The sequence below is a fragment of the Neoarius graeffei genome, chromosome 12 (assembly GCF_027579695.1).
Source record: "Neoarius graeffei isolate fNeoGra1 chromosome 12, fNeoGra1.pri, whole genome shotgun sequence".
Lineage (NCBI taxonomy): Eukaryota > Metazoa > Chordata > Actinopteri > Siluriformes > Ariidae > Neoarius > Neoarius graeffei.
This window is the reverse complement of record NC_083580.1, coordinates 70,461,266-70,477,575: the sequence shown is the minus strand read 5'-3', so window position 1 is coordinate 70,477,575 and position 16,310 is coordinate 70,461,266. Positions and strand designations below refer to the sequence as shown.

Genomic DNA, 16,310 nt, shown 5'->3' with positions numbered 1-16,310 from the left:
GGCATGCTCACCATTAACGCCTTCTATTCTTCTCACATGGCATTCTAGCAGAAATCATACACATCTGTAGCTGGGAATAGTACCTGGACTGGGCACTACAAATATAGTCAATACAAGTTATATGCTGGCAAATTGGTAACTCTTTGGTTACGGTTTGGAAGACTGTGAACTTAAAATCATACAACTGCTAAAGACTCACTGCTGTGCCCTGGAGCAAAAGCTTTTACTCTTTTTGAGCAGATGTTAGCGAAAGTCCTACACTCAGTGAAGCTCTCCAGTTCACAGAACAGCTGCTGGTTATACATAAGGGGTGTTCACACGGCACATATTTGCATCGATGCTGCACCGATGTATTTTGTTGTGATACATCTTACACCGGTGTAAATTTTGTGGAGCGTTCACACGTCACAACCAGGGCTCGAAATTAACTTTTTTTCTTTGTGTCCCTCAGTGGTCCCGAATTCTGTGTTGTATTGTCCCGAATGGAAGCAATAGTGTCCCCATTTTTTTCCTCTCTGAAATAACCAGTGGTTAATATTATCATATGAAGTTACTATTATATTTGTAACTATGCGATTTTGAACCCTTTATATCATTTTTACAATAAGTCACAAGACACAAGCGACACATGTCCAATACATCATCTACTTCAAAATTACAGTTATTGCATTTTCAGTTTATTAAACTTTGGAGAATCTCACCGTATGAATAGATACCCGTTTATTTAAAGGGGCCAACTAGCTCATTCAGAAAATGTTTCAACTCCCTACATCTGCAGTACACTTTAGTTGAAAATAAGACCCCTTTTATGTTCATTTCACCTACTTATACCTTGAATATCTGTTGGCACTTATAAGGCCAACTTATAATTTTCACCATTACCGTTACCCATTTTTATGACCTTTCCGTTATCCATTACCGTTATCCATTTTTATGAACTTTCGCTGCCGAAACGTGGGTGCAAATGTTAGCAACATCAGCATGGTGCCAGGTCCGAGCCTAGTTGTGCTGCTGACTGACTAAACTTTCTGAACTAGAAAGACACCAAGAAAACTCACTTATTCTGTTGAACGGTATCTTCCGTCAATATCATCCACATCATTCCTGTTGTATTTTATAACGTGTCTAACAGTGTTCATTAAGTTCATTCAGTTGCTAGCGTTGCCTGCAGACCAGGCGATGACACTTTGGATCCTGAAGGTCCCGGAGACGTTATGTCTGGGCTTTCAGTTTCTTCCCCGCGGTCGGTCCGCTTCAACCACTTAAGCATTTTTGTTCTGGCAAGAGTCGGCGCAGCGTGTGCGGCAGCAATTCCATTCCAAGTCCATATAATGCGGACACCGGCTGAAGATTCTAGAACAGAATGCGCTGCTCTGTAGCCTACGGATGCAGGTGCATCGAAAGTGTAGCTACTATGTATTTTTCGCTGTTAACGTTTTAAAATTAAAATTGACAAATTAGGTGAATGTCTACGTGTGTTACGGCTTTGTAAATAATATTAATGTAGAACTTTTTTTCTAGATCTATTTTTTTTCCATTGTCCCGGGATTGTCCCAGATATGATAATTTTGTGTCCCGATGACATTTTTTATGGTCCCCGGGACGTCGGGACACCGTTAGTTTCGAGCGCTGGTCACAACCCTGCTTACTAGAGAGAAGCGTGTTAGCACCGGTGCAGCCCCACTTGCGTTCACACGGCAGTTTTTGCGACCGTGCTATACGATAGTAATAATGCGGAAATGAAACATGCGCGTGCGTGAAAATGTACTTCCTTTTCCCGGTTGTCATGGCATCACCAAGCGCCGGGAAAACAACGTGGATGAAGACACCAGTGTTGCCAGATACTGCTGACGTTTTCCAGCCCAAAATATGTTCAAATCCGCCAAAATGCACTTAAAACCGCCCAATCTGGCAACACTGGAAGACACGCAGTTCTGTTGTTGTTGATATTCGCCATTTTGGAAGCGCAAAATACCAGGATGCAAATTATGCAATGCCCGTATGTAATCAACTCTCCTCACGCGTAGCGAGTCTACCCCTGTAGCGTTCAGACGTCCCATTTTATATCGGTGCTGCCCCGCAAACTAGCATTTACTCCGGAGTAAATTTCTTAAACCACCTCCCGAGCAGGGTTAGATTTGCACCGGTTTAAGCAGCTTTCAGGGGCTACACCGGTATAACTTTGTACCGTGTGAACGCTCTACCGGGGCAGCCCCGGTGCTACAGCAGAGTAAAAGTTGCCGTGTGAACACCCCTATACCGAGAGAAGAGTTGTTCACTCGACTCACCACCAATGTGTAAAATCTGAGAGCTACAATGAGCGCCCAACTCCTCAATCATTAACCACCGATCACCACTGTTCGTCCCTCCTTGTTTTTTTTTTTTTTTCTCCAAATCCCTTTCCTTGGCTATATTTACAAGAAATAAAAGTGAGTCATTCGCTCCATAAATCATTTCCTATCCGTTTCCTGACTAATGCTTCATTTCATCTGCCGCCACATTAAATATATTTCCACAGAAAATGCATGCTTCATTTATACTGTACACCTTCATCCCCAGTTATGGCCCTGGTCGTGCTATTGGTCCCAGTTATGGCCCTGGTCGTGCTATTGGTCCCAGTTATGGCCCTGGTCGTGCTATTGGTCCCAGTTATGGCCCTGGTCGTGCTATTGGTCCCAGTTATGGCCCTGGTCGTGCTATTGGTCCCAGTTATGGCCCTGGTCGTGCTATTGGTCCCAGTTATGGCCCTGGTCGTGCTATTGGTCCCAGTTATGGCCCTGGTCGTGCTATTGGTCCCAGTTATGGCCCTGGTCGTGCTATTGGTCCCAGTTATGGCCCTGGTCGTGCTATTGGTCCCAGTTATGGCCCTGGTCGTGCTATTGGTCCCAGTTATGGCCCTGGTCGTGCTATTGGTCCCAGTTATGGCCCTGGTCATGCTATTGGTCCCAGTTATGTTGCACAAGGAGTGAAACTGAAACATCCTTGTATGTACCCAGTACTATACTTTTTGATTTCCTAATACCCTAAAGTTAACAAAATCACAGGGAGTGAGAGCTTAATGGACCGAGTGCACGTTATCCAGGCACCTGAATGAAGCAACAAGAAGGCTCTTCTGCTTCAAATAAGAAGGTGGTGTAAACTCAGTGTTTCTAAAATTCACTTTGCCTAGCAAGGTAAACACACTCTCTTTGCAGCAAAACTTAAATTTCAGCAGAATCAGAACGCCGGTTACAGAGGCAATTGAAGTGCCGCATGTGACATAAACGTTTACGGAAAACATCGAATGAACTTTGGCCAAATAGAGCATCTTAAAAAAAAAAAAAAATTCAGTGTTTCAGAAGTGTGTATTACACCTAGATATGTTAGACTCCGCCTTCTCCGAGAGCATTTTGAATGACTCCAGTTCTTATCTGTTGGGACGCGGCAGCCAACTAGAAATAACTTAAAGCTCATAGGCAACGTTTTTCAATTTATGCACATTTGAAACATTGTATGTTACAAAACCCTCTCGTCCCAAGAAGTACTGTTAATAAGTAATAATTAAAATAAAAGTTAGCGCGGATCGCGGCGAATTTCTGTTCGGCGATTTTCGTGACCACTCGGCACGTGACGTCATTCAAGACAAACAAACCGCTTGAGTGGAGTCCACTTCCGTTTACTTGCATTGCTGTTCGGCTTGAGTGCAGACGTGCGTTCGGGAATTTCCAAAGAAAAACCATGCCTTATTGTTGTGCAGTGAACTGTAACAATGGGACCGGTTCAGGAAGTTTTTACCTTTTTTCCGAGAGAGAAGAGGCGGAGCGAGAGGACTGGCTTTTTCTGAAAAAGGAGACGAGGCGGAGAAAGTGGATTGTGCGCGTGAAGCCAGAGGGTTGTTTTTTTCCGGAAGAGGAGACGAGGCGGAGAGTGGATCGTGCGCGTGAAACAAAATCAAGCAGTCAAAGAAGAAATGGAGCAGCAACGCTCAAGCAAAAAGGAGAAGATTGGAGGTAAACATTTTTACTTTTGCTTGCAATTGACAAGCCAAGAATCCTGAGGGATCCTGTACAATTATTGTGGAAATGAGACAAAGGGATGTTTCCTCGCTTAGAGTCGGCTATAAATAGTATAATGCCGCGGATGGCAGGCTAATGTGGCCTACCGGCGCACTGTCCAGTAATCGTTCCCTATATCCACTAGGGAGGGCGGTTTAATTATTCTTCAAAAGGGCTCTTAATTTATCATAACTAGCAGGATAAATCGTTTGGGCACGAGTCTTGTTGAGGTCCAGGGTCACCGCGATCAGAGTCGGCTGAGTCGCTGTCTGATTCCGAGACAGCACGGTCAAACCAGTGAGCCACATTCACAGATTGCTTTGCGACGGCCATAGGTTCATACATATACCTACGGTTTCACCTCTCGATATTCAATTTGGAGAGTTCCGACTTCAAAATCGCCATCAGACATTTTACACAACCTCTCACGACCAAAGTCCGTACACGTGTGCTCGGTTCACAAGTAAACACGGAACTGCTCCCGGTCTGTTTGCCTTGAATGACGTCACGACGACGGTCTCCTGGCGGTGAAAGTGTGCATAAGGGAGGTGTAAACAAACCTTCAGAAATTGGGCAAAACAGTATATTTTAATCGTTTTATTCAATTTTAGGGTACAAATTAGACACTAGGAAGACTGAATTCGCTTTCTGGGTCGTTCTTCTTATCTAGACAAAGTTGATATTCTACATTTCACCTCCGACCACTGCCTATGACCTTTAAAAGTGGTTTACGGAAAAAGTCACATACAGACGAAACCATGGGTTTGCATCTGGTGAGACTGACATTCAACATGCAGCTTGAACCTTACTACACATTTAAACTATCAACTCTTAGGCTACGTTCACACTGCAGGCTGAAGTGACTCAAATCCGATCTTTTCGCCCATATGTGACCTGTATCCGATCTTTTATTGACAATATGAACGACACAGATCCGATTTTTTCAAATCCGACCCAGGCCGTTTGGATATGTGGTCCTAATTCCGATTCCTATCCGCTCTTTTCATATGCGACTTCAGTCTGAACCGCCAGGTCGCATTCATCCGACTTACACATCATCAACAAGCCACAAACGTCACTATTCTGCGCTGAAGTAGGCGGCGGGTTTCTCAAAAAAAGTTACAACAACATGGCGCATAATCACGGGCGCAGATAGAGGGTGGGACTCGTCCCACCCAGATTTAAATTCACCTCGTTCGGTCCCCCCCACTTATAGGGAGGAAAAAACGTCTATGCTGTCTTTCTTTGCATAAGGCAAACCTCACGGAAAAATCAAAAGACTAATTACCATTCGGTTTATTGAGGTGCACAGCAGTATATACATAGTTGCAACAACTCACATAAAACAAAGACTGATATTCGGTTGGTTGAGCTGCGCAGACTGCACAGGTTGCGAGCTCGAGCTTGGTTGCTATGGTAACCCACAACAAGTTTGACAGGCATATCGGGGTTGGTTTGCTGGCAGCTTTGTCCCCCCCAGTTTTTTGTCCCCCCCAGTTAAAAAAAAATGTATCTGCGCCCCTGCGCATGACATCAATACGAGGGACGCTTCGGGCTGTGAAGGTTCTGAATCTTCTCAATGGAAGGACGCAGAGGTTAGGGAGCTGATTTCCATTTGGGGGGGGATACAGCTATTCAAGCTAGACTGGATGGGTCATACCGCAACCGGGCGGTTTTACTTCCGTAAACACTGGCCATGCTCACTGCGTGTGACGTCGTCGTATCCTGCAATGTGCATGCGGAACACTTTTAGGTCGCTTTTCATTCATACTGAGGATCACATACAAGTCGCATATATTTGTTAATGTGAACGACCTCACAAAAAAATCGGATTTCACAAAAAAAATCGGAATTGAGCATTAAGCCTTGCAGTGTGAACGTAGCGTTAGTAGTCCAACCAACAAGAAATGTAGACGCGATGCCAGACAGACAAAAACTATGAACAGTTCCTATCTGGTCCTGTATCTGCATGCAACAAGGCATACGACCAAACAGGAAACTCTGGGTGACTGTGGTACCTGGAAATGGATCCGGGGGGGGGGGGAATCATTATGCTGCCCAAGATAGTCCTCTATGAACACTATTAGGACATGTTTGTTTTTTTTTGTGATAATGATCGAACATAACATTTTTTGGAGTGGGACCAATAGTGTGACCAGGGCCTTAGGTCATCTTCCGCTCCGATACATGCTGAAAACGAGCCTTTATCCCAAAAAGCCCGACATGATGGTCTAAAGTGCGGGAATTCTTTCAACAGAGACCTAATAGAACGGTGCTCTACATGCTTTATAAAAGTGAAACGAGCTTCCTGCATAGCAGCTGTGCTTCTCTGGTAGGCCATTTCAGTTTACCAAAGCGTACAGAGCACCATTTTATAAGGTCAGTGACAAAAGACCAAAAAACCCTTCAGGCTTTTTGGGATAACATCTCATTTTCAGCATGCTCGTACACGTTCACGCCAAATTATAAGTGTGACACAACACATTCCACACGAACAGAAGTATTTCTGTAACTGATTACATTGACGTGTCATCGCGGTCCTAACAATATTCCTTACTTATTTTACATTCTGATAAATCTCTCTTCTACTTTATCTCTTCAGGAACTCTGATATGCAAACAACCAGGATGATGGCAGGAACGTGTAAACTGGAGTTATGGCGTATCGTTAACCATTAACCCCATTATCACAAATGTTCACAACTCTCTCCCCACAGGACCGAGCACGGCCTGTAGTGCGTCTGTAAAATTACTGACTGAGTGACAGGAGGCCCATTAAAACACAAACAAGCAGCCTGGACCAGAAGTCAATTTTCAAACGGGTTTTCCCAGCCACTTAGTAGGTGGTTGAAAAAATACGGACAAGTCACGGACTTCTGTGAGTCACGGAAATATCTTAAAAGATACAAAATACAGAGTGATTACGGATTTTAACACGAATGCATCACAGATGCTAGTAATTTACAGATTGGTCATGGACGGTGCAGTATATTACAGACTGGTTTCATATAGATGTACTACGGATGGTTAATTTTACAAACATTGTTCCGTAGATTTGTAGCAATGACATCACAAAGACTGTCTCCACGGTTACGTTATCTGCTGATGGCAATGACATGACGGAGGTAGAAGCATCAGATAAAGCCGAGCCGATACTAACTAATCGGCAGACAAGCCTTTCAATAAGAGAAGTGGAACATCTAATAATATAAATATTAGATATTTAATAATATTAATTTAATATCCAATCCAATAATAAGAATACTTAACCTGCATTTTTTATGTTTACTTGACAAATTTACTATTTAATTTTAACTATTTAAATTTCACAGAAAATATCACATATCCATGAATAAAAGAGCCATGGTTTGTATTATATATATTTTTTTATTTTCCGTGAATGTAAGCAAGATGAAGTTACGGAATGTACTTCTCAAATAAAACTTTACTGCACATGTAGGATGACAGAAGAAGGATTTACGGTTAATTGTACGAAATGCAGGAAACAGTTCAATCCAAGATGCCAGAATTGCAAACTCAATAAAACACAATGTTTGGAGTGCCGAAGTTTATGATAAAAAAAATTTTTTTTTTACCTGCATTTGTACGTTTATTAATGTACAATTTAAGTTTAACTATTTATTTTTCACAGAAAATATCACATATCCATGAATAAAAAGATCCGTGCCTTGTATTATACTTTTTATTTTGCGTGAATCTGTATTCTATGACTCATCCGTATTTTGTAAAAGGGCCACTTGGTGAACGTGTGATGATGAAATCATGGTTTAACTGATAAAAACAAGCATGTACTCTCACACACACATACAAAAACACATTTCTCCAGATTACTTGTGAACAAGGTAAGAAAAAAAAAATCCTACTATTGCATCTTTAACTTCTTTTTCAAGAAAAGAGCTGGCAGTACTGCATGGGTTTTTACCAGAACCAGAGCCAAAATTCCGATTAAAACCCATACAATACTGCCAGTTCTTTTCTTCTTTCACCTTTAACGTCTATCATGAAAAGAGCTGGCAGTACTGTATGGGTTTTAATCAGAACTCTTATTAAATCCAGGGTTTTTTCTAGAAAAATTTAGTATGAGGGCGCTCACCATGGCGAGGGAGCGAAGCGGGGGGGGGATGGTGCCAGTTGTCCCCCCCCCGCCGTGCAAAGCCTTTGAAAAATGCTCCAATGGGACATTCTAAGGCTATCTGAGAGGGAAATTGTAACAAATTGTCTGTCAACATTGAAAAAGAAAGACGTAATCATCTTCTGCCCTGGACAGTCTTTGGCTTTCTTCCGCTTTGTGCCGCGGGATGACATCTTCAAATGCCCAAGTGTCAACAAAAACAACTCGCAAACTACTTCTGTCAAAAGCTCCCGCGCCCGTGGCAGCGCTCGAAACTAACGGTGTCCCAATGTCCCGGGGACCATAAAAAATGTCATCGGGACACAAAATTATCATATCTGGGACAATCCCGGGACAATGGAAAAAAATAGATCTAGAAAAAAAGTTCTACATTAATATTATTTACAAAGCCGTAACACATACGTAGACATTCACCTAATTTGTCAATTTTAATTTTAAAACGTTAACAGCGAAAAATACATAGTAGCTACACTTTCGATGCACCTGCATCCGTAGGCTACAGAGCAGCGCATTCTGTTCTAGAATCTTCGGCCGGAGTCCGCATTATATGGACTTGGAATGGAATTGCTGCCGCACACGCTGCGCCGACTCTTGCCAGAACAAAAATGCTTAAGTGGTTGAAGCGGACCGACCGCGGGGAAGAAACTGAAAGCCCAGACATAACGTCTCCGGGACCTTCAGGATCCAAAGTGTCATCGCCTGGTCTGCAGGCAACGCTAGCAACTGAATGAACTTAATGAACACTGTTAGACACGTTATAAAATACAACAGGAATGATGTGGATGATATTGACGGAAGATACCGTTCAACAGAATAAGTGAGTTTTCTTGGTGTCTTTCTAGTTCAGAAAGTTTAGTCAGTCAGCAGCACAACTAGGCTCGGACCTGGCACTATGCTGATGTTGCTAACATTTACACCCGGCAGCGAAAGTTCATAAAATGGATAACGGAAAGTTCATAAAAATGGATAACGGAAAGTTCATAAAAATGGATAACGGTAATGGATAACGGAAAGTTCATAAAAATGGATAACGGTAATGGTGAAAATTATAAGTTGGCCTTATAAGTGCCAACAGATATTCAAGGTATAAGTAGATGAAATGAACATAAAAGGGGTCTTATTTTCAACTAAAGTGTACTGCAGATGTAGGGAGTTGAAACATTTTCTGAATGAGCTAGTTGGCCCTTTTAAATAAACGGGTATCTATTCATACAGTGAGATCGCCAAAGTTTAATAAACTGAAAATGCAATAACTAATTTTGAAGTAGATGATGTATTGGACATGTGTCGCTTGTGTCTTGTGACTTATTGTAAAAATGATATAAAGGGTTCAAAATCGCATAGTTACAAATATAATAGTAACTTCATATGATAATATTAACCACTGGTTATTTCAGAGAGGAAAAAATGGGGACACTATTGCTTCCATTCGGGACAATACAACACAGAATTCGGGACCACTGGGGGACACAAAGAAAAAAAGTTAATTTCGAGCCCTGGCCGGTGGGTGAAAGGTCATTCAGTCTCGAGAAATCTCGCTCTACAAGTCAGCTGACCTTGTATGTAACCCATGTCAAATCTCGCGAGAGCAGCCGCAACAAGTAAACAACTAAACAATATGGCGCCTCAGTCTGGAAAACGCCAATTCGGATTGTTTTTGCACCGTCTGGCGGTGTATCTACTATGATTGGAATATTTTTGGAGCAATTATAACGTATTTGATGATCAGACACATTGTCACGTAGCGTTGCTGGGATGTTTTCACGGAGTCGGTAAGGGGGCGGACGCCGAGAGTAAGAGGGCGCAGCGCCCCTGTTCCCCCGTTTAGACGAAAGCCTGAAATCCATACAGTACTGCCAGCTCTTCTTCTTTAAAGGGCTGATGACACGTTTTTGACATCTTTGGCGATGTTTTATAACATAAAAAGTAATTTCCGATGATCCATATATTAATTCACGAAGGCGCCTATTTTACAAGTTATGATAAAAAATGCGGCTATTTGGGCAAATTTGACGGGGCTGCAGCACCCAGGAGACGAAAGAGGAGGAGGAGCTATATGACGTCAGCGAAAGAACCTTCCTCCTAACTTACCAGTTTGTTGTTGATGCGACAGGTGTTCAGTTTATCATTACTAGTATTATTATTATACATTATTATATATATAGTTATTATGCCTTCGCGTTGTGTTGCCGGCTTTTGCTCCAAAACCCCCAAGGATGGGGTAAGTTTATTCAAGTTTCCCAGAGATCCCAAGGTGCATGCGAAGTGGGTGAAGCAAGTCAGGCGCACTCGTGACAAGTGGGAGCCCTCACCAACATCCGTCCTGTGCTCTGAACACTTCGATTTGGATTGTTTTGACACCCCTCCCAGCTTAAAAGAATCTCTTGGGTGTTCAGTTCAGCACAAACGTGTGTTACTACCATCAGCAGTGCCTACAGTATTCCGGAGGGGGTCTACTAGTAGCTATGCCGGATCCAGCAGTCGCCTGGGACAAGGCGGCGACTCCAAAGACAGTCCTCCTGTCAGAACTTGTGTTGAGAAACGACATAAGATAAAGGTACGTAGAGCTATAGAGTGCTCCGACATGATGCTAAAAATAGTAACCATGCGGTCTGCGCGGCCATCTTGGAAGTGACTCGCTCCAGAGCGCTCATAGAGTACACATTCGTGATAATCATAAATGTAATCATAAAGTCGGCGTGATATCAGTCATGTATTTGCTTGTGAAAGCTTGCGGCTTTCATGTAACTGCCGCCTAGCAACGAGAGGCAAAGGGTAAAGAGGGTAGGCTATCATAGATTCTATTCGGAAGAGATCAACACATGATTGCTTAAAAATTAGGTATTTTAACAATTTGCATCTGTTTTGTGATTATCGTGACACTTGTGTGTTATATAGAACTGTACGTCTTATCAGCACATCGAGGATCTTCCACCGGAGGCTTTAGCAAGTACTCGTAACAACACTACACTTTACCCTTTGCCATGCGTTGTTAGGGAACGGTAGCAAGTACCCCGATGACCGACTTCAAGAATATGTAGAAAAAATGTAGAAATTATACTTTCCAAAAGTCATTTGAGCTTAGTGTATTGCATTTCCATTTATATTGTAGGCTCTTGCTGATGTTTTTGCGGAGTATGACGCAGCTGCTGAATCAGAAGCTGCAGAGTTTGTATGTACTAGTTGTGAACATTCACATTATTCTCAATCTCATTTATTTAAAATCAGATAAAATCATGCCATCATGATCACTGCTTAAAGTACCAGTATTTGGTTGTTCTTTTGTTCAGAGGAAGAGCTAGCATTAGAGAGTTCACCGGCGTTTTCATGCGCCATTTCCATTGAGTAGAACAGCCAGTGAACCGCAGCGTGTTCTTCCGCTGACGTCACAACATGGCCGCGAGCCACGGACCCAGTTTTCTTGCGCTGTGCAATTAAAAGTTGGATATTCGCGTAACAGCTTCTTTTCACGTAATTATAACAGAAATCTAACATGTTTGCCATGTTGTATAGTTTATTTAAGAAATTGCATAGAGTCATGCTCGTGTCATCAGCACTTTAACTTCTTTCTCCTTTAACTTCTTTCTCAAGGAAAGAACTGGCAGTACTGTATGGGTTTTTACCAGAATTGGAACCAAAATTCTGATTAAACCCATACGGTATTGCCAGCTCTTTTCACCTTTAACTTCTTTATCAAGAAAAGAGCTGGCAGTACTGTATGGGTTTTAATCAGAATTCTAGCTCTGATTCTGCATACAGTACTGCCAGTTCTTTTCTTGATGAAGAAGTTAAAGGTGAAAAGAGCTGGCAGTACTGTATGGGTTTTTACTAGAATCATAACCAAAATTCTGGTTAAACCCATAGAGGGATTTCACCGACGTCACCCGAAACCGGAAGTAAACAGACCCTGCGCCATATTGGAAGACCAACAAACTCGTGATAAGGGGAAATAACGGCAGCGGTAAGTGAACCCACGAGAATAAAGTGGAGTGGCAAACGACTTAAACAAATCTGAGCTGTTTTATTTATGATTTATTGGCCCAACAGTAGACTTGAAAGAAACCTGTGTGAGACTTGGCAAAAAACTGTGGATATAATGGATAAGTCTGTGCATGATCTGTGGACACTTTGAGGTAAGCAAACGCAAGAAATTCAGATTTAAAACATGCTAAATTGGCCCCAAGTTGATAACTGTATGAGGAGCAAGCCTCCCAGACTTCTACAATTTAATAATAATAATAATAATAATAATAATAATAAAAGATGGTTTGGGGCTTGTTCTCCCTCCTATTATATAAATAAAGCATAGCTGTTGTGTAGGCATATATCATAAATACATATGTATAATTTGGATAAATTAACCTAAATTATGGATACCTTAATAGTAAAGTATTAATTTTTCAACTGAAAAGATATATTATTAAAAGATATCAACAAGATTACCTTGGCCATAACTATGTGTAGGTTATTCTTAACAACAGCTGTAATATCACGAACCAAGCCACTAACAACATAATTGTAAGCCTGTAGGCTTTCAAGTCATCAGCAGTGTAGGCGCTGGGTGTAAACAACAAATAGTTTACAATGTCTGGGTAGCAAACAGATGGCAGAATTGGTGTCAGGTCCTCCTTATGTTTCCATTCTCCCTTGCCCCGAGTCTTATATGGGTCAAACCCATCAATCACAGCCAGTTTCTCCACATACCGTGCCCTTTCTGCAGCTGGTAATGTACTCACATAACCAGAATTATCAGCCATCGTGTCACTTCACTCTCGCTCGTAGTTTGTTTTATATTGTATGTATGTACTTGAGGTCTTCCAATATGGCACCCTAACAAAATCTCGCGGTACGGTGACGTCACGCGGTAGCCCTCTATACAGTACTGCCAGCTCTTTTCACCTTTAACTTCTTTATCAAGGAAAGAGCTGGCAGTACTGTATGGGTTTTTTGTTTAAAAAAAAAAAAAATCAGAACCAAAACTGTGATTAAACCCATACAGTACTGCCCGCTCTTTTCTTTAACAGCTTTTACCTTTAACTTGATCAAGAAAAGAACTGGCAGTACTGTATGGGTTTTTTGTTTGTTTTTTTAAAAAAAAAAATCAGAACCAAAACTCTGATTACACCCATACAGTACTGCCAGCTCTTTCGTTGAGAAAGAAGCTAAAGGTGAAAGAAGTTAAAGAAGAAAAGAGCTGGCAGTACTGTATGGGTTTAATGAGTGTTCTGATTCTGATAAACAAAAAATAAAACCCATACAGTACTGCCAGCTCTTTTTACCTTTAACTTCTTTATCAAGGAAAGAGCTGCAAGGTGAAAAGAGCTGGCAGTACTGTATGGGTTTTTACCAGAATCAGAACCAAAATTCTGATTAAACCCATACAGTACTGCCAGCTCTTTTCACCTTTAACTTCATCAAGGAAAGAGCGGGCAGTACTGTATTGGTTTTATTTTTTGTTTATCAGAATCAGAACACTCATTAAACCCATACAGTACTGCCAGCTCTTTTCTTCTTTATCAAGGAAAGAGCTGGCAGAACTGTATGGGGTTTTTTTGTTTTTTTTTAAAAAAAAATCAGAACCAAAACTCTGGTTAAACCCATACAGTACTGCCCGCTCTTTTAACGGTTTTCACCTTTAATTTCTTCATCAAGAAAAGAGCTGGCAGTACTGTATGGGTTTTTGTTTGTTTTTAAAAAAAAAAAATCAGAACCAAAACTGTGATTAAACCCATACAGTACTGCCCGCACTTTTCACCTTTAACTTCTTTATCAAGGAAAGAGCTGCAAGGTGAAAAGAGCTGGCAGCACTGTATGGGTTTTTACCAGAATCAGAACCAAAATTCTGATTAAACCCATACAGTACTGCCAGCTCTTTTCACCTTTAACTTCTTTATCAAGGAAAGAGCTGGCAGAACTGTATGGGTTTTTTGTTTAAAAAAAAAAATCAGAACCAAAACTCTGGTTAAACCCATACAGTACTGCCCGCTCTTTTCTTTAACGGTTTTCACCTTTAATTTCTTCATCAAGAAAAGAGCTGGCAGCACTGTATGGGTTTTTTGTTTAAAAAAAAAAAAATCAGAACCAAAATTCTGGTTAAACCCATACAGTACTGCCAGCTCTTTTCACCTTTAACTTCTTTATCAAGGAAAGAGCTGCAAGGTGAAAAGAGCTGGCAGCACTGTATGGGTTTTTACCAGAATCAGAACCAAAATTCTGGTTAAACCCATACAGTACTGCCAGCTCTTTTCACCTTTAACTTCATCAAGAAAACAGCTGGCAGCACTGTATGGGTTTTTTGTTTGTATGTTTTTAAAAAAAATCAGAATCAAAACTGTGATTACACCCATACAGTACTGCCAGCTGTTTTCTGGATAAAGAAGTTAACACGGAAGTTATCACTCACACATCCTTTTACCAAAATTCTGGTTCTGATTAAACCCACACAGTACTGTTGGAGCTTCTGTTGATAAAGAAGTTAACAGTCAGATTTTACACTCATCCTGCGTTGACCCACGCTGAAAAACGGCTGTTAGCTGAATAACCAGCGAGCTAATTATATTAAAATTATGATTTGGATAAAGAATGATGTAATCAGGACAGCCAGCAGTCACAAATCCGACCAACGGCTCTCGGTCGCGGCTAGTTGCCTGGTTAGGAGCGCGTGCGCTAAGCGCTCATACGTAGCTAGCCTTAGCAACAATTAGATGACATTTTAAAGGCTAGTCTTAATTAGCAAAACCAAACAACTACTATCTAGAGCTCAATGGTCACTGTAAAACAGGACTTGACGGAAAAAAATAAAGAAAAGGACTACACAGTTGGATTTTTTTAAAGTGTTGCGTAACACGCTGTCACCGCTAAGCTAGTTAGCATCAGAAGGCTAGCATTGTTCACTCACCACTGTAGAATCGGGAGTCGTCCACTGTCGCCATTTTGTGTTTAATCCAACAGAGCTAAGCGAACAGCTCTCTTGTGATTGTTATGGTTTGAGCGTACGAATGTAACTAAATAAAAAAAACCAACACACAACTCGGGAATTAAAGCTAACCCTTATAGAAGGTCAGCTACAAGAAAGCAGAACGCTGTTTTGTGTTCTACTGTCTTTTCTTTTGAACAATGCAGTGCGCATGCGCGTGGAGTTTTCCTCTTCTTCGAGGGTTCAGGTTTGGTGTTTAATGCAAACAGCCGATTCGTGGCGCCATCTGCTGGGCACACTACAACAATATTTAATTAACAGTAAGAGAAGAGAAGAGAAGATGAACTTTATTCATCCCTCGGTGGGGAAATTTACATGTTCCAGCAGCTCAGAGATAGAGTCAGGAATAGACAGTAAAAAAAAAAAAACTTTAGAGTGCAGTAAAAGTATAAAAATAGCAATAAAATAAATAACAAAGTAAAACCACATACAGGCCATGTATGTAATGTCATCTCATCTCATCTCATTATCTCTAGCCGCTTTATCCTGTTCTACAGGGCCGCAGGCAAGCTGGAGCCTATCCCAGCTGACTACGGGCGAAAGGCGGGGTACACCCTGGACAAGTCGCCAGGTCATCACAGGGCTGACACATAGACACAGACAACCATTCACACTCACATTCACACCTACGGTCAATTTAGAGTCACCAGTTAACCTAACCTGCATGTCTTTGGACTGTGGGGGAAACCGGAGCACCCGGAGGAAACCCACGCGGACACGGGGAGAACATGCAAACTCTGCACAGAAAGGCCCTCGCCGGCCACGGGGCTCGAATCCGGACCTTCTTGTTGTGAGGCGACAGCACTAACCACTACACCACCGTGTCGCCCATACTGCCAACTGAAATATAAATATAAATATTGCACTAGGTAGTAGTGAATGTTAATGCACAGCATAATATAACTAATGAGGATGGAATATGTGTGTAAAGTAACCATCCATCCATCATCTGTAGCCGCTTATCCTGTTTTACAGGGCAAGCTGGAGCCTATCCCAGCTGACTATGGGTGAGAGGCGGGGTACACCCTGGACAAGTCGCCACATCATCACAGGGCTGACACATAGACACAGACAACCATTCACACTCACATTCACACCGATGGTCAATTTAGAGCCAGCAATTAGCCTAACCTGCATGTCTTTGAAGG

The 16,310-nt window shown here is 41.8% G+C and overlaps 1 protein-coding gene across 1 annotated transcript in view; it reads right to left on the bottom strand.

Annotated features, from left to right (window-relative positions):
- nxf1b (nuclear RNA export factor 1b) overlaps positions 1–15,317 on the bottom strand; it is a 42,576-nt gene extending 27,259 nt beyond the window's left edge. The window contains exon 1 of the mRNA XM_060936341.1: positions 15,085–15,317. Within this exon, the coding sequence (XP_060792324.1) occupies positions 15,085–15,118 (34 nt within the window). The 5' untranslated portion in view covers positions 15,119–15,317. The remainder of the gene's footprint in view (positions 1–15,084) is intronic.
- Between the last annotated feature and the right edge of the window lie 993 nt (positions 15,318–16,310).